The sequence below is a fragment of the Cuculus canorus genome, chromosome 24, assembly GCF_017976375.1.
Source record: "Cuculus canorus isolate bCucCan1 chromosome 24, bCucCan1.pri, whole genome shotgun sequence".
Lineage (NCBI taxonomy): Eukaryota > Metazoa > Chordata > Aves > Cuculiformes > Cuculidae > Cuculus > Cuculus canorus.
The window spans coordinates 6,812,992-6,835,421 of record NC_071424.1 but is presented as its reverse complement, the minus strand read 5'-3'; the positions used below and the strand labels follow the sequence as shown (position 1 = coordinate 6,835,421).

At 47.9% G+C, this 22,430-nt stretch overlaps 1 protein-coding gene across 12 annotated transcripts in view; it reads right to left on the bottom strand.

Annotated features, from left to right (window-relative positions):
• PPP1R12B (protein phosphatase 1 regulatory subunit 12B) overlaps positions 1-22,430 on the bottom strand; it is a 131,194-nt gene that overhangs the window by 29,842 nt on the left and 78,922 nt on the right. For 11 of the 12 annotated variants that reach the window (XM_054087981.1, XM_054087978.1, XM_054087974.1 and 8 more), the window contains 3 exons: positions 21,988-22,165; positions 21,330-21,442; positions 19,364-19,408 (listed from right to left, as the gene is read on the bottom strand). In XM_054087981.1, the coding sequence (XP_053943956.1) occupies positions 19,364-19,408; positions 21,330-21,442; positions 21,988-22,165 (336 nt within the window). Of the gene's footprint in view, positions 1-3,135; positions 3,728-19,363; positions 19,409-21,329; positions 21,443-21,987; positions 22,166-22,430 lie in introns of those variants that run through there. The other variant, XM_054087985.1, reaches the window with a different exon arrangement.

The window sequence follows — 22,430 nt, the reverse complement described above, 5'->3', positions numbered from 1 at the left end:
CAACACCCACCTCACCACAACCTCCTTTCAGGAGCTGAAGAGAGCGATGAGGTCTCCCCTCGGCCTCCTCTTCTCCAGACTAAACAGCCCCAGATCCCTCAGCCACTCCCAGAACTTTTGTTATCCAGACCTTTCCCCAGCTCTGTTCCCTTCTCTGGACATGTTGCAGCCTCTCAATGTCCTTCTTGGAGTGAGGGGCCCCAAGCTGAACCCAGGATCTGAGATGTGACCCCACCAATGATGAGTCCAGGGGGATGATCCTTTCCCTGCTTCTGTTGGCCACACCATGGCTGATCCAAGTATCAAAACAAATCCAGTCCTTGCTTTCACCCTCGTCCTTCCAATCCTACGTTTCTTTGTTCACTCACACCCACCAGGCTGCCTACCGTGGATCACCTATTCCAGCCTTGGGTCTGACTATGGGAATGATATTTTTTGAGGAAGGGCAGCTTTGAGCTCAATCAGCAATGGCACAAAACTTGTGATGGAAAGGCACCTACTGCCGTAAACCCAGAAGCTTTTGCCAAATAATGGGATCATCTCAATGGATTTCAAAGGAATACGAGTTTCTACTTTCTAGCAACGCTGCCATTAAAGCAACTGAAGAAGTGTAGCGAGCAAGCTGTGCCCCGGGTGATCTACAGGATTTACTTGGCTATTTCTGTGTTGGGGACTCTAATTCTAGGCTGCTCTGTGATGCAAGAAATGAAGTGCTTTGGCTGTGGAGGTTCAGGGGCAATAGGACATGTCCTTGCACATGGAGGTGGTCACACACCAACACCTCGCTCCCCCTGCAGGCTCCTCTGCCTGTCTTCTGCGTATTTGGACGTTGTCTTTCTTATGAACTCTTTGAGTTCACCACAAAATGCTCACCCTTCTCAGCTGAGCATCTGAGGAGATCTGAGAATCAAAGGTGGAGAAACCAAATCTATCACAACACCTAAGGAGGAAGATTAGAAGGGGCAGGGCAAGTGCAGCAGGGAATAACTTGGGAAACTGCTTGGCAAATGACATCCAAATGCAGCTGTTTGGCACTGATACCCTAAATAAGTAAAACCTTCTTTGCTTTGTCTGTTTCTCTAAGAGGTTTTTTCCATGTCTGTACCATGTGTGAGGCTCCCCGCCTGCTCAAGTGTTTTCACACCCCTCCTCAGCTGGGAACATTTAGAGTCCACAGCTCTGCTGGTATCAATCATGTCTGGATGGAAAGAGAAAAGACTCCAAGATATCCTGTTCCTACCTGTTTTATGGAGGTTGGTGGTGCCCTGTAGCAAGGTCTGCTGTTGTGGGCATGGTGGAGAGTGTGGGGAAATATGCGCCAAAAATCATGGGACAAAGCCATAGGAAATCACACTCAATTATTTCTCTCGCTCATGACAGAATTACACTGTCTTGGATGGAGAAAGAGTTAACTCAGATACTGCATTTTTGCCTCAAGTAAACCCTTCCCCAAGCAGCCATCTAAGGCCTCAGCTTCCCTAACCCAGATGCCACCAACACTGTTTCCTACACTGAACTGAGAGTCAATGCTGCCGCACATCTCGCCTGGCTTCTCCCTCCCTGGTGCCCTACAGCCAAGGCCGGCGTTACCAGCATTACTGCAAGAACCACCAAGATTTCTGTGCTCACGTGCAGCTTTCACCAAAACCCCACAAGAAGGTGAGGGAAGCTCTTCCCCAGGCCCTCCCATTCCCACTCGGCACCTTTCTGTACGCAAACAAGAGCTTCCTCCCCGTCCTCCAACACCCACAAGGCCCCAAGGGCCAGTGAACCTGTCTCTGCTTTCAACAGAGAAACCCAGCACCTCCATCAGCCTCCACCAGACAGGCAAGCACCGTGAATACCATGGGCATGGCTCTTGCAAGGTGTTTGTCTCTCGTTTCTGTGCCTGGATGAATAAGGGGAGGAACGTGACAGTCTGTGTGTGCAGAACATGACTGACTTTAAAAAACTTGAGTTTTGAAAGAAATGAAAACATTTTCAGTGTTCCTCTATGACTGAGCACGTGGAGGGTTCCCCACCTGCAGTGAAGTTGGTTATCCACACCAGGGCAGTTTGCTGGGGAATGGTAAGACCAGTCGTACAAACAGATGGAGGAAATCAATCCGAGCACCCAGGGGAGAGTTTGGATTATCTAAAGACTCCCCAGAGATGCTCTGATTGCAGACAGGAAGACAGCATGGACGCGGGCTCCTGGGTTAAACAGTTAACAGCCCGGGGGCCACCAGCTGCCACGAAGGCCATCTACGTTGAAGTTCTCCAGGTCAGGGACTGCTAAAACCCTTTTTACATATTTTGGGCAATGCTTTTTCCAGACCAAGATCTATCCCTTCCAAAGGAGCAGACAATGCCTATCTGGTTCGAACAAACATCAGTGCTGAGGTTAATTTAATGCTTACATCTAAAATTAGCCTGCCTTTTTAAAACAAATTCCTCCAAGCTTTGACTCTGGGATGATAATATTTCTTGATGGCGAGGAGACTGCCCGTACAATGATACAGACCCTTTCCTGATAGCCTTTCACATGACTCCCAGCCCCTGGCAATGCTGTTACGAAATGTTCCCAGCTTCCAAACACCTCAATGGATGGGGACACCAGCTCCGGTTCGGCAGGACTGGTTAACTGCCTCGCCTCTCCTCCTGCTACAAGTGGTTTTCTTCTTTTTTTGGTTGTTGTTGAAATTATTAAACTAGCCCAAAGGTCATCACAGCCCCAAGGGTGAAAGCTGCACAGCAAACCTCGTTTCACCTGCAACAGCAAAGTGCTAGTGGGAAGGCGCGGTTTAACGAGCCGGTCAGGTTTTGCTTCACTGTCATCGAGGAGGTTTTCTTCCAGCTGTAGCCCACTGGGAGAGCTGTGCTTCTGTGAAAAGCAGGGCAAGGGAGAAACTCCCATCCAGCGACTCCCTACAGCCTTTAAGGCAAAGAATCCCAGTGCAAGAGCTCTCACAGCTTGCTTAAAACCTGTTGCTGCAGAGGCACCTTCCCAAGCTTCACTTAAACCATCCTCTTTCCAAAGCAAACCACAGACACAGGTCACCAAAGGGGAAGACCGCAAACCACCACCACCACTCTCTGCTCTGAGCACGCGCCCAGCAGGTCTCTGGCTAAAACAGAAAGGAAAAGGCTGCTTACTCTGAATGTCTTTGCGATCGGGGAAGGAGAGGACGGGGGAGAATCTGACTGAGCCTTCCTGCTGCGAGTGTATTCCTTACTCCGGGTGTACAAGGACGACATGGCCTCTCGGGCTGGGTGTCTTTGAGGAGCAATGCAAGTCTTGCTCTCCTGTTGCTCTACGGCGCTGGGCAGGTCCTTCTTCCAAGGTCAGAACAAACTAATTAAACTATTCACAGCTCTGGTAATTAAAGCCTGCTGTTTAGGGTGTATAATTTTAGGCACTAATCTGCTTCAGGGTGAGCTGAAACTCCACAACACTTCTTGTCCAAGAAGAGAAAGCGGCAAGGACTTGCTGTGCTCCAGCGCCGGGCGTCGTGCCGTGCCAGCCTCACCAGCCGCGCCTCATCCTGACTTCTCCGCAAAAGGACATTTCCCCTTGTCCAGAGCGTTTGCTGCAGGACCCGAGTGATCTCCCCAAAAAACTGCAGGAGGCAAAACTCCCAGCGCAAGGGAGACAGAAGCCCAGCTGGGTTTATCGAGACACAAAGCTTTTGCCAGAAAAAAAAAAAGGGAAAGAAACTCAAACCCTGTTTTACTCCGGAGCGCTGCTGCGACCTCTCTGCCGTCACTGCGCAGAGCTGCATGCTTTAAGCAAAACGCGAAAGCATAAATCAGGAACAAACGCTGGTTTGGAAGGGGGCAGTCCAGATGAAGTTGTGTTTTGTTCCATCCTCCTCCTCTTGGGCGCCGTTACCCACGCACAGGCTTCTCCCGTCCCTCCCTGCCGCTGCCTTCTGACATTCCAGATCCTGACTCGCTCCGTGAGGAATGCTGGAGGGCAGCCAGCAGCAGCGATTCGCTTTCAGCTTGGGATTTGGGCTGCCACTTGCAGGGAAAAAAGGGGGAAAAAAAGAGGCAGGAGGAAGAAAAGACAATAACTCACAAGGTCCCAAGACCTGGCGGGCTGTGAGCGCGAGGTCGGAAGCAAATCATTGGCACTTTGCAAAACTGCAATTCCAGCACGCGTTTTGCAGCTGCGACAGAGGAAGATGGTTTAAAAGACAGGAGTGGTCTGTACCAATAAAGCGAGGGCACACTTGGGCAGCACAACAGGATTTGTGCTGTTTGCTCATCAGGCTGTTTGGCCCTGCAAGAAGGCGACACAGAGCTTGTGTAACGTACGTCCATTGGAATGAGCGTTTGGGATTGAGGAGCAGGGGAGAGGAGCTTGGAGAAAAGGGTGGGGAAAGCACATACCTCTCTGAACAAACTTCCAGCTAGCTCTGTGCTGAGCTGGGCTGCTGCACACGCCGGCTCGGCTCCCGGGAAGCCACTCTCTGCAACGTCTCAGACATAGCAAGATTGTTCACTGCAAAGGCCGGCGATGTCCCTAATGTCCCGTCTAATCAAGCACACAGGACGTGGGTTTGATGAACACCCTCTAACACACAGGGGGTGCTGATTTAAAAACTCTCATACGCAAAACACAGTCTGACAACCATAACATTGCAAATCTATGTTTTTCATTGCTAGAAAGACATCAACCCGGGCACCGGCCCTGGACCAGTTCTGGTAAAACAGTGTTAATGAACTAGTACCACCTTGAAGGCTTTGATCTTGTCCAGACTCATTCCCACCCAGACCACGGACTGCCCAAGCTACTGGGTGCTGGAGCTGACCCGTGTGCAGCACACCTTTTGCTCCAGCTCCAAAGGCTGCTTCATCAGGAAACATTCCCAATCAAGAGCAGAAGACTATGTAACATGTTTGAAGAGTATTGCTACACTTCAATATCCCTCTGTGATCTGAAATCTTGCCCCTTTTTTCGCACACTGCTTGGCAATCATATAATTTTACTGACGCGGTGTTTGGGAGAGCAGCTGCATTAATTCCTGCTGCCATCCAGCATCTTCACTAACTAGGGGTGATGTGGTGTCACTGTATGACACAGAGAGAAGGAAAACTGGCTGCTGGAATGTCCTTCTCTAAGAAAGTCACTTTGCGATCAGGTTTCGATTTGATACCTCATGGGGAAGGAGGGGATTCGTTATTCCTTGACTGCAGCAGGGAGGGGAAAAAATCTGGAGAGGTCTAATTCTGCCTGGCAATATTTTTGCATTCCCTTTTAAAGGTATGGAAATGAAGTGCAGACACACAAGAAGGCAGCGACGGGCACCCCGCTGCTCAAGAAGACTGTGGCAGGACCTTGGTCTCTCCAGCCTCCATCTGTTGCACTCATCCCCCCCACCCTCTGCCTCTCCCAGCCTCTCCTCTGGACCCCGACTGCCGCACAGGACAACAAGGTAATTCAGACATTTTTAAATACATATTTATACAACATGCACACACGGATAATCTTTTCGTACTAGTTTCAGTTTCTGGGGTTTCAAAACAGTACAAGTAAAGTGAAACCGGGCTAACCTGCGTGGCCACCAGCAGACTGGAGTGTCTCAATCGCAATTATGCAGCTGACAAAGCCTGGCTTAGTCACTGAGGTGGAGTCAAACAGTTCTAAATTGTAGGGGTTTGCTTCCTCTCCCATCCAGTCCTAAAAGAACCCTCCCCGCATCCCTCCACCGCCATGGTTCTGTTGAGGAGGGGCAGGAAAGCTCCAAAATCAACATTTCAGTACAGAAATAACAGCCTGAGCCTCAAACCAAAACAAAACCTAAGCTTTCTATTCCCTACTAATTAAAAGTTAATTAGTCATTGAGTGCAGATGCCTCACAGATTGACAAAAAGCATCTTGGTGGACAACAACTCATTTTACAGAGAAGGGGTGGCACGAGCATCAGTATCCTTATTAGCCAGGAGAAAGGCAGCAGAATGAGATGCAATATGGCAAAACATAGCGGCTTTCATCATTATTTCAACAATGGTGCCTAATTTATGGGTTTCTTCCTGCTGTTTCATATGGTTTACTTTCAAGTTTTCCCCTGTGCAAGTCTGTAACCTGACTCTTCCTTTGCAGTGCTGCTGTCTTGATGTTTGTAGCAGTCAAGGTTATGGTTTAGATCCGACTGTTTCTGCCTGAGAAGGATATTCCCCAGCAAGAATCACAGAATAGAAACATGCAATGGATTGGGTTGGAAGGGGCCTTTACAGGTCCTTTACAGGTGTCCCCTGCCACGGGCAGGGACACCTCCCACTGGATCAGGGGCTTGAAGCCCCATCCAACCTGGTCTTGAATCCCTCCAGGGATGGGGCAGCCACCACTGCTCTGGGCAACCTGGGCCAGGGCCTCACCACCCTCACAAGAGAACATCTCTTCCTAAGATCTCATCTCAATCTCCCTCTTTCAGCTGAAAACTGTTCCCCTCATCCTATCCCTGCATTCCCCGATCAAGAGCCCCTCCCCAGCTTTCCTGGAGCCCCTTTTGGTACTGGAAGCTGCTCTGAGATCTCCCTGGAGCCTTCTCTTCCAGGCTGAACAACCCCAACTGTCTCAGCCTGCCCTCGGATGGGAGGTGCTCCCGCCCTCTGATCATACCTGTGGCCTCTTCTTAAGATGGAATCCTAAGTTAAATATTTGAGGGGAAAAATACAAACACCCGTTTTATTTGCGTTGAATATCTTCACTCACAGAACATGACACTCATAAAATCAATTTAAGTGACACTGTAACTTGCCAACCTGCAGCAGACAGAAATGAGAAACAAAGCTACGAGTTCAAGCCCAGGCTGCAGTGATGCTCAGGGATGATGCGAGCTAATGGCACGTTCTCCGGGAGTGCAGAGGAAAACGAGAGGAGAACCCCTCTTGGGAGACCAGAATTCTAATAAAACTTGAAGGATGAGGAGGAGTATTTGTTATTTTTGGAACAAATTATCCCCAAACAATATTCTCAGAATCCTAGCTGTCGCTTAGCTCATCAGGTTTACCACACACTCTTGTACGTCGCTGAATCACTTCCCATTCAGCTGACTTCTTTCACTGGCAGCCAAAGCTTCCTATCTCCCTGAGCAGGCATGTACTGCAGAGTACGTTGGCATCTGCAACTACGCAAGGCTCAGCTGATGGATGGGCTGAGCTGAAGACAGGAACTGGGGCCACACGGCACCAGGATGGTCTCCACATCACACACCTTCCCACAGGGTCTCCTCGGCCACATGTGAGATTAAACACAGCCAGGGACCATCCCTGTCCATCAGCACAAAACCCTGCAGCCCACCGAGCTGTTGGAAGGTCTCTGGCATCCCCTTGTCCACTTCCCACCTGCCGAGGGAGAGCACACTGTTGCTGTGTTTGGTCATGTTCCAGTCCTGGGAAACACTGCAATGTGTCAGTCATATTTTAAGCAATACTTAAATTAATCCTAAATCCACATTTACTTGCATCACACTTCTCTGGAGAACAGCGATATAAACTCTCCTGGCACAGTTGTTTCCAAGAGCCAGGGTACAACGCCACTATATGCCCGTAAAAATGATCGTTCTGGCTCTGAAGGAGTGCTGTAAAAAATCCAGAGAGATTGGGTTTAAACATGAAAATTCCAATATCTACTGAACTATTGATGCGGGCTATAGAGAACAGAGTCAAGATTAGACTTCCTATTGCTTTTACGTTCCTGGATTGTCATACAACCTGAAATCCATACTGTAGTAGTCCTACACTAACATTTATACTGTGGGCAAAGTTTAATAAACCCTGTTTTTCCCTTCACCACAGGATGTCCTGTATTTGTGATTAATTAAGCCCTAAGCAACATGCAGCCTTTGCGCACACTGAACAGTACCACTGCTTTGTCCCTGCAAGAGCTTCTTACAGGCCTTGCACTTGTTCCCGTGTCCAAATCGGACACGAACATTGCTATTTGCAAAGAAAAAGCCTGGGATCAATCGGAGCTTGGGTCTGAAAAGTCAGAAACTCCCTTTTGTTGCATCGTGCATGGCTCCACGGTCAGATGAAAGGTTACAGTGCCAGTGATTAGTGCACCTCAAGTACCCGGGCACCAGTGACTTCTTTCTCTACGTGGGACCTTGCAGTAAAACGTCTCAAGAGCACTTCCAAAAATTATGGAAGGGGATTCCCCTGCAAAGAAAATGCTGTCTTGCTACCACTCCTGCTCTCACACCTTCATTCCCTGCACCCATTGCCTTTTGTGCAGAGAAATTCTGCTGGCTCGGTAGAGAAAACGCTCAATTCAGTGCACGATGGGTTCATGTTGAATTAGCAGCACTGCTACTTAAATCAGGAGATACGAGGAAAAGCCAGACTTTAAAAGCTGGAATAATAAACCTTTCTTGTACAGCTACCTCTGTGTTACCCCGGATCAAGAGCCCCTCCCCAGCTTTCCTGGAGACCCTTTCAGTACTGGAAGCTCCTCTAAGGTCTCCCCTTCTCTTTCCTTCCTTCTCAGCCTTCTCTTCTCCAGGCTGGACAACCCCAATTCCCTCAGCCTGTCCCAGTACGGGAGGTGTTCCAGCCCTTGGATCACCTTCGTGATTCAGTCTGCAGACCGTAGGAATCCAGAGGGCTGCGTTCTGTGTGGGTCACAGCCTCAGCAGCTTCATTCCCGGCAGGACCCACCCCACTATTAGTGTGGATAATGAAAAGTTGATTGAAAATACCTGCTATATAAAGTGCTGTAAATAAATCACTTTAAAACGATGTGCAAGCTTTAACAGGTTCAATTATAGCCTCGCAGGGTTTATTTCGAACTGAAAAAGGCAATGATGGTTACATTCGGTAACAGAAGGCTGTAGCAAAGCAATTATTGGTCAGCAATAGCTGGGCTGCACCCGCGATGTGCAGGCACTGCAGCAGTTTGCCATAAATGGAATAAAAACCTTAAAGTGAAGAGGCTTTCATCTGCAGTGCATGGACCAGGATTCCCCTGAGCAGACCCGGCGTTGCGCCTCACAACTAGGAAGCAGAAGTAAAGAATCTTCCTTTCCTCCAAACACACACACACGGCAGCTGACAGTCTGCAATAGCATGTACAGCATCATACTTCACCCACTTTTTACTCCCCTCACTAAATTTATCATGAAAAGGCTGCATGCTGGACCCAGCAGGTAGACCTGGATTCAAATTAGCAGAAGCAGAAAATTTGAGTGTGGGCTGAGAATAGTGCATTTTAAACCTAGAATTTCAGAATTCTTTTCTTTTTGCTTTCTTACAAGTATAGAAAATAAAAAGCAGCAGTGAAGAGAAGTAAAAAAGCATCCTTCTGAGTACAGAAGCTGCATTTTCACATGTGTCAACCTATGGATGCAGGGGAAAAATCTTCCTGCAGTTCTGCAGAGCAGCGTTGAGATTTTGAAAGGATGGACAAGGTGCTTTGAACACTTGAATCCAGTATTTCAAACAGGATGAGAAGCAGAGGTGGTCACTGACACCTCTGGGGACCTCCTTAAGGTCAGAGGTTGAGAACTGACTCTAAAGAGAAGATTGCAGAATAGAGATAAGGATTTAATTATCTTGAGTTAAGAGTAGAATCATGGAATGATTTGGGTTAGAAGGGACCTTAAAGCCCATCCAGTCCCACCCCCTGCCATAGGCAGGAACACCTCCCACCGGATCAGCCCCATCCAACCTGGCCTTGAACACCTCCAGGGATGGAGCAGCCAACACTGCTCTGGGCAACCTGGGCCAGAGCCTCCCTGCCCTCACAGCAAAACATTTCTCCCTAAGATCTCACCCCTATCTCCCCTCTTTCAGCTGAAAACCGTTCCCGTCATCCTATCCCTGCCCTCCCTGATCCAGAGCCCCTCACCGCTTTCCTGCAGTGCCAGAGCACAACACTGTGCAGCTGAAGCTGTTCAGCAGCTGCACTCTGCCAGAGTTCCCGGACAGGTTCGCTCTTCCCTGATCCCACTTCTTCCCAAAGGGCAAAGCAGCAAAACCGCACTGTTACAGAGGAGGAATGTTGCAGAAATTCGCAGATATTAACAGGCCATGGCAGGGAAATGGAGAAAGCAAACACTCATACAAGAACCAGCTGTAATCAGGGCTATTTCGAGCAAAGGGACTTTCCAAAATATGACAGAGAAACAGCAGTCTCAGGGCACTCACAATAGAGTTGTGATCCATTTTGTTCTTTACCTAAGATCAAAAGACTACGTACCTCCCCCCCGCCCCAGCCACTCCATGGTTATGAAACCTTTCGGTGAGCTCCCCTCTGGGAGCAATCGGCCACTGGCCAAACAGATGTAGAACTTCAACACACTGCTATCAAACTGTGTTTCAAGTATATTTCTGGCCTCCCTTCAGCAGCAAATTGTGGTGTGGAAGGCTGTATTCACTCCCAAGGATGAAACCTAGGAGCAGGGGAAGTATTGTGTCCAGGTCTGGAATTCCCAGCATAAGAAGGAGATGGAACTCTTGGAATGGGTCTAGAGGAGGCCACAGAGATTGACCCAAGGGCTGGAGTCCCTCTGCTATGAGGACAAACTGAGAGAGTTACGGTTGTTCAGCTTGGAGAAGAGAAGGCTCTGAGGACACCTTAGAGCAGCTTCCAGGGCTGAAAGGGGCTCCAGAAAAGCTGGGGAGGGGCTTTTTACAGGGGCCCGGAGTGACAGGATGACGGGGTGTGGCTTTAAATTGGTAAGTGGAAGATTTAGACTAGACATCAGAAAGAAATTCTTCATACTAAGGGTAGGGAGGCCCTGGCCCAGGTTGCCCAGAGCAGTGGTGGCTGCCCCATCCCTGGAGGTGTTCAAGGCCAGGCTGAAAGGGGCTTGGAGCCCCTGATCCAGTGGGAGGTGTCTCTGCCATGGATGGGCTTTGAGGTCTCTTCTGACCCAACCAGTCTATGATTCTATGATTTCTCTCTCTATATACATATCTATATATTCAAAAACCCAAGCCACAGCAGTGCCCAGCCTTAGCTATGTGCTAGGTACCTACTATAATGAGTAATGAAAACATGCTGAGGCGTGAACTGAAGCAAGAAAATCCTGCCAGGAAGGACTTTTGCAGCTTAAGGATTCTCCATCTTGACCTACCAAATAATGAAGTAGCTTCTGCAAAATAATATTACATCTGGCAGGGTAACTCCATGTCCAAAAGCAAAAAACTTAACAACTTTCCAAATATGAGGCTCTTTCTGAAGACAAGCATGTGGGAGGAGACAAACTGAGAACAAAAAGTGACCTTTTATAGATGAGGGCAACAGACAGCATCATCACACTTGAATCACTGGAACGCACAATTTTTCCGACAGTGGTAGTTTCCAAAGGATTTATTGTCAGGCAATTTGACTTTAGTTTTCCAAACAAATTTAGAATCATAGAATCACTAGGTTGGAAAAGACCTTTGAGATCATCAAGTCCAACCGTACCTGTCAACTACTGAACCAGATCCCTGAGCACCTCATGCACCCGTCTGCTAAAACCCTCCAGGGATGGTGAATCCACCCTGCGCAACCTCTGCCAGTGCCTGAGAACCTGTTCAGTAAAGAAATTTTTCCTGATGTCCAATCTGAACCTGCCCGGGTGCAACTTGAGGCCATTCCCTCTCATCCTATCACCTGTCACTTGGGTAAAGAGACCAGCACCCACCTTGCTACAACCTCCTCTCAGGCATTTGTAGATAGTGATGAGGTCTCCCCTCAGCCTCCTTTTCTCCAGGCTGAACAACCCCAGGTCCCTCAGCTGCTCCTCATAAGACTTGTTCTCTATCCCCTTCACCAGCTTTGTTGCTTTTCTCTGGACATGCTCCAGGACTTCAATGTCTACAAGACTCTTCAATTCCTTGTTAGCCATCTGGCAATTCTGCTTCTGCTTTTTGCACCTTCTGGACATATCTGGGAGACAAATCATTTCCTACTTAAACACGAGACCGCCTCATTCTGCACAGTACATCCAAGCACCAGGGACTCTAAGCTTCTCTGGGGCTTTGCCGCACCAGCACAAAGCAGTGTTCCCCAGCAGACAGGGAAGAAGGGCTGGAAAGGAAGCACTGCCCACGACAGACTGGAGTTGCACCTGCTGGATCCATCTCCTGTTGCACACAATTCTCCTATTCTCTCAGACGGCTGCCAGCCGTGTCAACACGACACAGCTGCTCAGGGCGGCCCAGACATCTCCTGCTGTGTGCAGGAATTTTAATCCAGCAGATCATCAAATTTTTTTGCAGGATGTCTTCAACCGCGTCAGGAGAAACATCCTCCCTGCGGCCTGCTGGATGACTGACAATGAAGCAAGAACATCAGCTCCCAGAGGGGCAGAGAACCTACTCTGAGTAGTTAAGCAGCTAGAGTTATTTTTCCTTATCATAATTTTGAGCATGTCATGACATGACATAATTTGACAGTTTCCAACACAACTTGACATGATGCTCCACTCTATGTGTAAGCACAAACATACACTGGAAACCTTTAAAAAGTAAAACACTATAAACGCAATTAGACATATAAGATGAGGGGGAATGGTTTTCAGCTGAAAGAGGGGAGACTGAGATGAGATCTTAGGAAGAAATGTTCTCCTGTGAGGGTGGGGAGGCCCTGGCCCAGGTTGCCCAGAGCAGTGGTGGCTGCCCCATCCCTGGAGGGGTTCAAGGCCAGGTTGGATGGGGCTTGGAGCCCCTGACCCAGTGGAAGGTGTCCCTGCCCATGGCACAGGGTGGAACTGGACGGGCTTTGAGGTCCCTTCCAACCCAACCCATTCTATGATTCTATGATTTTATGATTTATTCTGTTTTTGGGCTATGGTCCTGAGAGCCCGACCATTCCTCTGGTCAACAGTCTAGGCTAACAGCCACACTGAACGTGACCAGTTCTGCCTCCTGGAGTGGCTGTGCTGCATCCCTGCTGCATTGGAGGTGGAGAGATACAGACACATGGCACTGATCCTGCTGCCACCCTATCCGTCACACTGCTCCCAGATCCTTCTGAGAAGAAAGCAAAAAGATCCCAGGACAGCTGTGAGATAGCAGCCATGTAGGCAGAGGGACAGGACGCTGGGGTGATAAATGAACTGACTGCACAGCCTCCCAGCAATGCCAGCAGAAGCTAAGGTATCTGGTGGGTATCCAAAGCGTTGCTAAGCTCAGCTCCATTGCTTCAGGACAAATCACTTGCTGACAACTAAGAAGGTTTACTCACCTCACACTACATTGAAACCGTGAGAGTAATGTACTAAACAAGAAGTTAAAGCAAGAAGTTACCTTCAATAGTTAAGAGTCCATGACCTTGTAAATAATTCCTGGAGGACTCTCGATTTTACTTCATCATCCTGAGACCCGCAGATCGGATCTGAGCTGGTTTTGTGTTACTCATCTCCATCTCCACCGCGGACACTGCTTCACATGACACCTTCCTAATTCAGCAACGTGGTGAAGTGTAGGAATTAACCTGAACACATTTAGCTGTAACCCTGTAGTCTGTGTAGCCCCCTTGGCCTCCTTGGCTTTAAGCACAAACAATGTGTTTTCCCGAGCTGTAAATAGGAACTGGGCGGCCACACTGGTGGGCTGAGTGCTCTGTCAACAGGGACAGCAGACAGCAAGTCTGATGCCCTACTCAAAATACTAAGGTCAAGAAAAACCAACATGCGCATCTCCGTCTGCAGCTCTTGGGCAGATCAGCTGTGCAGATGTGAAATGTTTTTGTAGGAATATTTGCAGAATGACTTTAAATTTTTATAGTGCTTTCCTGCTCTGCCCCGCAAAGAACCCAGGGCCCTCTGAACACATAAAGCTGTTCTCCATCATGGCTAAAGCTCCATGACAAAACGTTAGCTCATGCTCTTGCAGCAATTTTTTGCTAGTTTAGACTCAACTTTATATTGCTTGTTACACGGACATTAAAGACTTCCTTCCCGTTACAGCATTTTGTTTATAAACAGGACTAAAGGGAGCCAATCTCTCACAGCCTTATGATACAGATAATGAAATGCTCTAGCATTCAGCTGCAGTAGTGCAAGTGAGGCACAGGCCCACCAAGGCTACCTGGCCACGGGCCAGAGCCCTTCCCTCCCACAGCACCCGGTGTCTGTGCCCGGAGGGAATATTCAAGGTGAAACCGGGGAAAAACTTCTGCACCCTCAGTCCCCAGGAGGGACCGGGGCGAGTAGCAGTAAGGGCACAGGATGAAGGCACCATACAGCGCTACTCAGATTCAAAGATTTTCCTTCCTTATCAGCTCGCGAGAAGTTCACCTATTTTGTTCCCTTTCAGTAGGCAACTTTTCCTTGTATCCCAGCAAACAACATGGCCTGTGAAGACATACCTTACCATATTAGGCAATCTGAGTCCAGAAAGTGGAGAGCTCAGAGCCTTCCTTAGCTTAAAAAGACAGTCGGAGGCATGGCTACAGTCTGCCTGGCACCGGCTGCACTGGGCGGCACGGGGCAAGAGGGGATCCGGGGCAGCTGCTGAACTCCCGGGGCTCCCCATACGTGCAGTCTGCAGGTCACAAAACACAAACTGAAGCTATTGCTATCTTTTAGTTGTTTATCAAGTCCATCTTTGAGGAAAGGTAAATACCAGGATTATAAAATGTGAATCGGAAACCTCCACACCACTAAAATAAAACAGACTGATGAGAAATCAAACACCCCAAAAAGAGAACTCCCAAGCCACAGCTCCAAAACAGCTGTAACATCAAGGCATTCAGTTTGCATCAGGAATTTTCCAGTTCATTGGTCTTCCCTTGAAATTCATGAATCCAGCTTAGAAATTCAGTTCTGTAGGACAGATTTAGTTTTTATTAGCACCTGCCTCTATCCGGTGACTTTGTGTTAACTGTGCAATTAAGCAGAAGACGCAACATTTGCAAAACCGAGTGGGTTGGAAGTGTGTTTCACAGAATATAAAACACTGATGTTTTGTAAATCAAAGTACAGGGAGATAAGAACGGAGCCTATGTGATACACCTATTGTGATCGTCATCCAGGATCCCATCTTTCAGTGTTATTCCTGCACAGAAGGTAACTCCACGATGTGCCTGGGTTCTGTGCTGTCTGGGCTGTCTCAGAGGAAGCTCACGAGAGCAGATCTTTTCTTTGACACTTCTACTGCCCAGAAATTGCTACTTTGCCAACAGGAAAAATCAGTGCATTCCCTGTATTGAAAGCTTTGCTGATGAGCTATCTGACAGGCAGGTGAGGCTCAGCTGTTATGCCGGTAAAAAGAAACACAAGGAGATTAAATCCTTTAAGTGATTACAAATGATATTCTACTAGGTACAGTACGTCATTTAAAATATACTTTTCTTCCAAATTTGTTCCTCAATTTCTCCTGCTGTGTAATAGCACTGGCAGAAGTCACAGATGAGGAAAAGCCTCCCCAAAAGGTACCATGGGACCGTCCTCTTTAGCCTCTGCAATTATCCTTCAAACGCTGCATCCCAAATGAGAGCCACAGATTTATCCCTGCACCGGCCACATTCTATCCATGCTCACTGGCCTCTCCACGACCGAGTTCTCGCTGGAATTTCACAGTCACTGGCTGGCAGGGAGCAAGAAAGGGTTCCCGATGCCGGCCTACCCACAATGCTCAGCCCGGTACAAATGTGTTATTTCGGACTCTCGCAATCTTTTCTTTCTGAGAAATTGAGACCAGGCTATAGCCAAACTTTTTTCCCCACCTCTGGTTTCAGATCAGGCCTCCCCAGAACAAACAAAGGTTCTTTCATCAAATCACAGAATGGTTTGGGTTGGAAGCGACCTTAAAGATCATCCAGTTCCAACTCCCACCATGGGATTTCCTTTACAGATCCTTCCCAGTGGAACCACGCAAAAACCTCTTCAAGCTGCTTCCCCAGAGGCTTTTTCTAGCTGAAGCCCTTGTGCCCTTGAACATTTATTCCACATTAAAACCTCGCCCGCTCTTCCAACTTTCCACAATGTGTCCAAACAGTCCACAGCACAAGGAGAAAGGCGGGGCTGGTAGCAAAACACAGGATGATTGCCTGACACATCCTAGCCCGCGACTGCTTGCAGTTGCCTACAACTCAGTGAAAGCGTCTGGGCCGGTTTCCCACACTGGTGCTCCTAAGAGTGTGGGAAGCCCTCTCTGCCCGTGCAGCTGAGGACAGTTGTGTGCCATGGACTGCTCCTGTCCTTGTGTTTGCATCCCCCTGTCAAAGGCAGGATGACATCAGGAAAGGGAAGAAGCAGCCCACGACCCTCTAGACGCACAGTTCCCTCCTAGGGTTCTGCCAGACTCTTCAGGACTTATCTTTATTGTCTGGGTCCTTCCAAGAGGTAGGAAAACTCTCTGCCCGTGCAGATGAGGACAGCTGTGCACCGTGGAGTGCTCCTGTCCTTGTGTTTGCCTGCCCCTGTCAAAGGCAGGATGACATCAGGAAAGAAGGAAGCAGCCCCCATCCCTCTATGAGCAGAATTCCTGACCAGAGTTCTGCCAGACTCTGCAAGACTTATCTTTATTGTTAGAGACCATGTAGAAGGTAGAGGAGTTCTGCGGGTGTGTGGCTGAGGACAGGAGCTTGCCAGGGACTGGTCCTGTCCCTGTCTGGGTCCAGGACTGCAATAGACACCACAATGGCATCAGCCAAAGGCAGAAGCCACCCATGCCTGGGGCTCTGTCGCTCTCTTCGAGCCTTAGAGTCTGGATAGCGTCCTTGTGGAGGGCAGAAACTCTCTAGGCCTGTGCCTGAGAGCAAGAGTGCGTATTGCTCTGGTTCTGTCCTAGCGTGGGCCCACAGCTGTAACTGGCAGGATAATATCAACCAAGAAAGGGAGCAGCAAAAATGGCTCCTTTTTAAAAACTGGCATCTACCTTTCCTTTGCTAAAATCCAACACTGCTTGTTTTGGAGGAGGGAATTCGAGAAGGGCCTTTTTTGGCTTCTGGGAAAATCTTCCTCATCTCAGCCAAGAAATAAACAGCAGAGTTAAAAAATAACTGCTCACATGAAATCAGGAGAGCCTTCGGGAGTCTGCTACCAAACTGGGACACTTCAGCATGATCAAGTTCGCAATTCTGATGGTGGCACCTGAAATTGTTACTGTTACTAATGAATTAATGATTACTAATTGTACTTCCTGCTTCACACCAGAACTGAAAGGAAGAAGCTGCTCTGGGATGCTTGCCAAAGGGATGTCCGGTTAGCAGGACAGAAACCTCTCTGATCTGGAGGTAAAATAAGCTGGGGAAGAGCTGGAAGAATCATAGAATCACCAGGTTGGAAAGGACCCACTGGATCATCGAGTCCAACCATTCCTAACACTCCCTTAAACCATGTCCCTAAGCACTTCATCAACCCGTTCCTTAAACACCTCCAGGGAAGGTGACTCGGCCACCTCCCTGGGCAAAGAAAAGAGAAGAAATTGAGATAAGATCTTTGGGAGAAATGTTTTCTGTGAGGGTGGGGAGGCCCTGGCCAAGTCGCCCAGAGCAGCAGTGGCTGCCCCATCCCTGGAGGTGTTCAAGGCCAGGTTGGATGGGGCTTGGAGCCCCTGATCCAGTGTCTCTGCCCATGGCAGGGGGTGGAACTGGATGGGCTTTGAGGTCCCTTCCAACGCAAACCATTCCATGAGGCTATGATTCTATGATGCAGGAGGCAAGTAGTAAAGAAAATTAACTGGAAACTGGGTAAAAACAAGCGGACTGGCAGAATGGAAAAACAGCAGCAGCAGAGTGGAAGAGGAGCCTAAACCAGGCTAAACGTGGGTAAGGTATGTGGGAAAACAGAGGACTGTTTCCACTACGCACAGGCACGAAGGGTCCATGGGAACTGAAGGGAAGCTGCTGTGCTATTAGATGGGAACTCACTAGAAAATTATGAGAAGTCTAAGACAAAAGGATTTCTTGCTATTAATTTGTAGAAAATCAGCATTGTTTTTAAGAGATCTGGCGACTCTGAATTTTTGGGCAGGAACATACGGTGGGTTCTCATGGAGCACAGTTTACCTGCTTACAGGAGCAGTGAGGACTACGCTCAACAGAGTTCTCAGCAATTTTAGGACTAGGCTCTGAGAAGCCTCCAAACCTGCAGTCTCAGATACTCTTTTGTCTTAATTTAGCTGATCTGGGACAACTTCACAGAAGAAGATGACATTCCCAGCAAGTCCAAAACACGACTGCTGGAAGCAAGGTGTCCTTGTTACTATTACTTCTTACACATTACAAAATACTTCAGCCTTTCTGTGAGGTGGCAGGAATGTCAAAACTGCTTTGAGGAAGATGAGTGCCTGACTCCTTCATGCAGGGTTAAAGTGGAAGGTTAACGAAGCTGTGTGCTGCTAGGAACAGAAACCCTGTGGGAAGAGCTGGGCTACTTGAAGCAGGTGGTGCTTCCACAGGAAGGAACATTGTGCTTTTCACATTGCAAAGTAAGCACTGGGAAAGCAGAGGCTGGCACTGAAAGATAAGCACAGGCTGAGAGCCATCCCAGCACCACGTGCATCTCCGGTCCCCACAAGGCTCACCGTGACTTGGCTCTGTTCCACTGAGCAATGCAAAAAGAAATCCAAAAATACACCCTGAAGAGCAATAACTGGGAATTTTCAGCAAAGAACCAGCTAATTTCAATAAAGTGATGCTTCAATCACTCCACTGAATTGCAAAGTACGTGGAAAAGCTACGGTAAGCTCACCATTTTCTGGCAAAGATTAAATGTCACATGAGCAGGGTGACCCCCGCGCAACCTCACGTTAGCTGGTTTTCCCAGGTCTTGCACATCTCGCTTTAATAGCCCGGAAACGCATTCAGCTTTAATACAGCAAGGGTCAGTCATGTTGTCATGCTGAAACACGGCTTAGACAAAGACAGACAAAACCCAAAAGAAACCAAGGCAGTTTGGAAGGACTCAATAACTATTATGAAAGAAAGGGCCTCAAAGGACAGTGAGGCCATTGCAAGAGCAGGGAAACAATGGGCAAGCTCTGCTGTGCTGCTTGCCAAGGCAATTTCCCACAAGAAAACAAACCCATGAGGAGACAAGAGCGCAGATTTTAGAAATACAAAACATACTGTTCAAAACAACAGAGTTAGGGCAATTCTGAGATCTTCCTCAGTTCCTGACGGCCACGCTCCCCAGCCATCACAGCTTCTGACAGCGCTCTCGGGTAGGTGCCCACCCCTGCTCCTGCTCCCCTTCTTCCATGCCTGAGAAAGGCCTACGCAGCTCTCAAAGAGCCAACCTTTGAGCTTAGGCCACTGTTGATATTCTTTACCTTTCAAACAAGAAATCAGTAAGCAATTTGCTACTCAGAATTACCTCCCAATCCACGCTCAGCTCCTGAACTTCTCATATAAATAAAAGTAAAGCCACAGAAGACTCCTTGCCACCAACACTCGAGTGAAAGACCAACTATTTAGACACATGTTTTCACTTACCCGAGTTTCCTTCACTTCCTCATTTCCATCAGCTTCATCATCATCCTAGGATGAAAAGGAAACAATATAATTAGGCAGCCTTGGAGACAACAAAATTGTATCACAGGACAACAACGTATTGCTTATGACTTGACATTAGAGCCAAGATCACATCTTTCAAATGAAATGCCTGTCTAGATGTTGTTCAGGCTGGAGAAGTGCAGGCTCCGGGGAGACCTTAGAGCGGCCTTCCAGTACCTGAAGGGGGCTACAAGAGAGCTGGGGAGGGACATTTTACAAGGGTATGGAGTGACAGGATGACAGGGAATGGCTTTAAATTGGAAGGGGTCAGATTTAGACTACACATGAGGAAGAAATTCTTCACGATGAGGGTGGGGAGGCCCTGGAACAGGTTGCCCAGAGCAGTGGTGGCTGCCCCATCCCTGGAGGGGTTCAAGGCCAGGTTGGATGGGGCTTGGAGCCTCTGATGCAGTGGGTGGTGGTGGAACTAGATGGGCTTTGAGGTTCCTTCCAACCCAAACCATTCCATGATTCCATGTTTTTGGCTGATTACCCAGTAAGGTTTGAAAACCTAATGGCCATTTAGAAGATCTCGGTACTGGGAACAGAGTCAGTGTCTTGAGATGGGTACTGCCACCTGCACGCTCCTGAAGAGCCTGTAGGAGAAGGAGCAATGCTCCTTGATGTACTCAGGGAAAAAACGCTGTGATACTTGTAAGTCCGCATATCTGAAATGGTGGCATAATTATGACTTTCGAGGAGTATCTTCCACTTGAAACTGCTTTCAGGAGGAAAGACTCGCCATCTCAGACAGCTTGCACTTACACAGCCTCTGTAACCCACTGTATCTTTGTAAGAGCTCCAGGACTGCATGGAGCAAGTGGAAGCTACAACGGTGTCACAGCTGAATCCATACGGAACGCAAGGTGTTTTAAAGATTGTAGCTGCAGTTTTGTGTAAAAACAACCAGGAAATGAACAAACTTTCAGACATGATTTGTCTTCTGCTCTGAAGCTGCTAATACTGCTATAATGACCCAGTATGCAACTGGGCAAGCTGTGAGGCATTTAACTGAGAAAATAAGAAAAGAAAAAATAATCACACTTGGCACGCAAGTGAAAAAATGCAAGAATCATTTAAAAATAATTAAAAAGGGGTGTTTGAGGCAAGTCTTTCTGAGGTTTCCAACAGGGCCATTCAACTCGTCTCTAACTCTAAATATTAAACGTGTCAACTGCTGCCCCAAGGAAGACCACTGGGTATTTTCATTGTACTGTGCAGGAAGTCTCTACCTCGAGGTGGGTGCGGAAGGCTCTGTGTCTATAGCTGGACTGGAATTGTTGCCCACTTCTTGACCATGACTTCATAATATCTATTCCCTCCTGAGAAAGCTGATCTGTTTTCCTATCTGAACCTCTAACCAGGGTTTGGAAGGCTAGATTTCTTCCCTCAGACAAGAGAAATCCTTTTGAAATCAGGACTATGAGAAACGACCACACCACAGACAACTCCACGGCGTTTATACTGTGAGTGCTTCTCGGGTGCTGGGCAGGGCCTCTAGCCACAGGTCTTCTTCCTCACTGTCTTTTTTTTAGAGGGCCTAAAGCATACTCAATGTTGGGTGCTGAGGAATCTGAAAACACTTCCAGTGGCTCACGACCTCCTTCTAAAGAAACTAGACATCTAATCTCTCTCCTCCCACGTGGGCTCTTCCACAGTTCTGCAAGGATCACACTGAGTTATGGCTCAAGAACAGGTTTCCCAGAAAGGTTTCCACAGGTTTTTACGCGGGCCAAACAGGGATGCAATTCCTTTGGAAGTGCCAGACTGAAATACAGTCGGAGAGGGAAGGACTAGTGAGAAATCAAATGACAGGGGAGAAAATCTGAAGCTTGGAGCTGGAAGGAAATTCACCCTAAATGTTACAGAACTCTTCTGTCCTCATCATTAAGGACCTGAAACTTACATCTTTTGTCGAGAAAATGATGCCAGTGCCTCTTCGCCTCTCCTTTGGCCGCCGCCTCTCTCGGATTGACTGCTTGTTTAGAGATCTGTCATCTAAATCCTGGTCTTCACACTCTGGCCAAGCAAAGAAAGATTGCATTGGTTTCAGTGATTTACACCTGTGCTTTTGCTAAGGTACTGGGGTTCTTTTCAAGCTGATCAGGATCATCCTGGCTTGTGTTATATTACAAAGGAGTTATTAAACCAAATTAAATGGAATCTCAGTGCCCTGCTACATCTGGTTACTCACACTCCTTCCTTTATCAGAGAGATTACCCGAGCTGTCAGCTCTCCCCACATCATCCTGAATATTCTGAGGACAAACTGCACTAGTGGAATTGCTCTCCCAGCTCTGAGATCTAAACACTCCATGGATTACACTTTCATCTACTTATCCAAAATGGAAACCATCCTTTCATCCCCCTCTTTTACAAACAATTGGCTGTATCCTAAATTAGCATTTAAACAAATAACATTTGTTTGGTGAGATGGCAGCTCCTCATCCTGCTCCCCTCACCATAACAAGTAAACTTAATTCTCTCTCTGTGTACACACTGCAAGTTCCAAAACTCATGCAAATCCCTGAGTTGTGACTGTTCTTCGCTCTCCTGGGTACATACCATTTTTCTCCATTTCTGCACCTCTGAAATCTGCTGGATTCACAGAGTCAAGACCTAGATACTTATTTGTTCGAGTCAGGTATGAACTTGTATAAAGGAGAGGTGCTGACGTCGAGGGAGATACAGGTGTCGTGGGTTTGTCTGGTTGTACTGGGCACCTTAATCGTCGATAGATACTCTACAAGCAAAGAACAAGGACAAAAAGTTAGTGGAATGAAAAGGAACTACCAGATTTGAGATTTCAGGGAACTGGGTAATCTTTTAGAACATAATATTTTCTTTAATTCTGCTGGAAGCAATTGCCTCCCTCCACCAGATCAGGTTCACTCTATCAGACTGGGATGTATGTTAAAACATTGTGCAGCTACAATGTGGGAGCACAGAGGGATCAATCCCTCTGTTCCAGCAGCCAGACAAACAAATTATCTAGCAGAAACGAATGA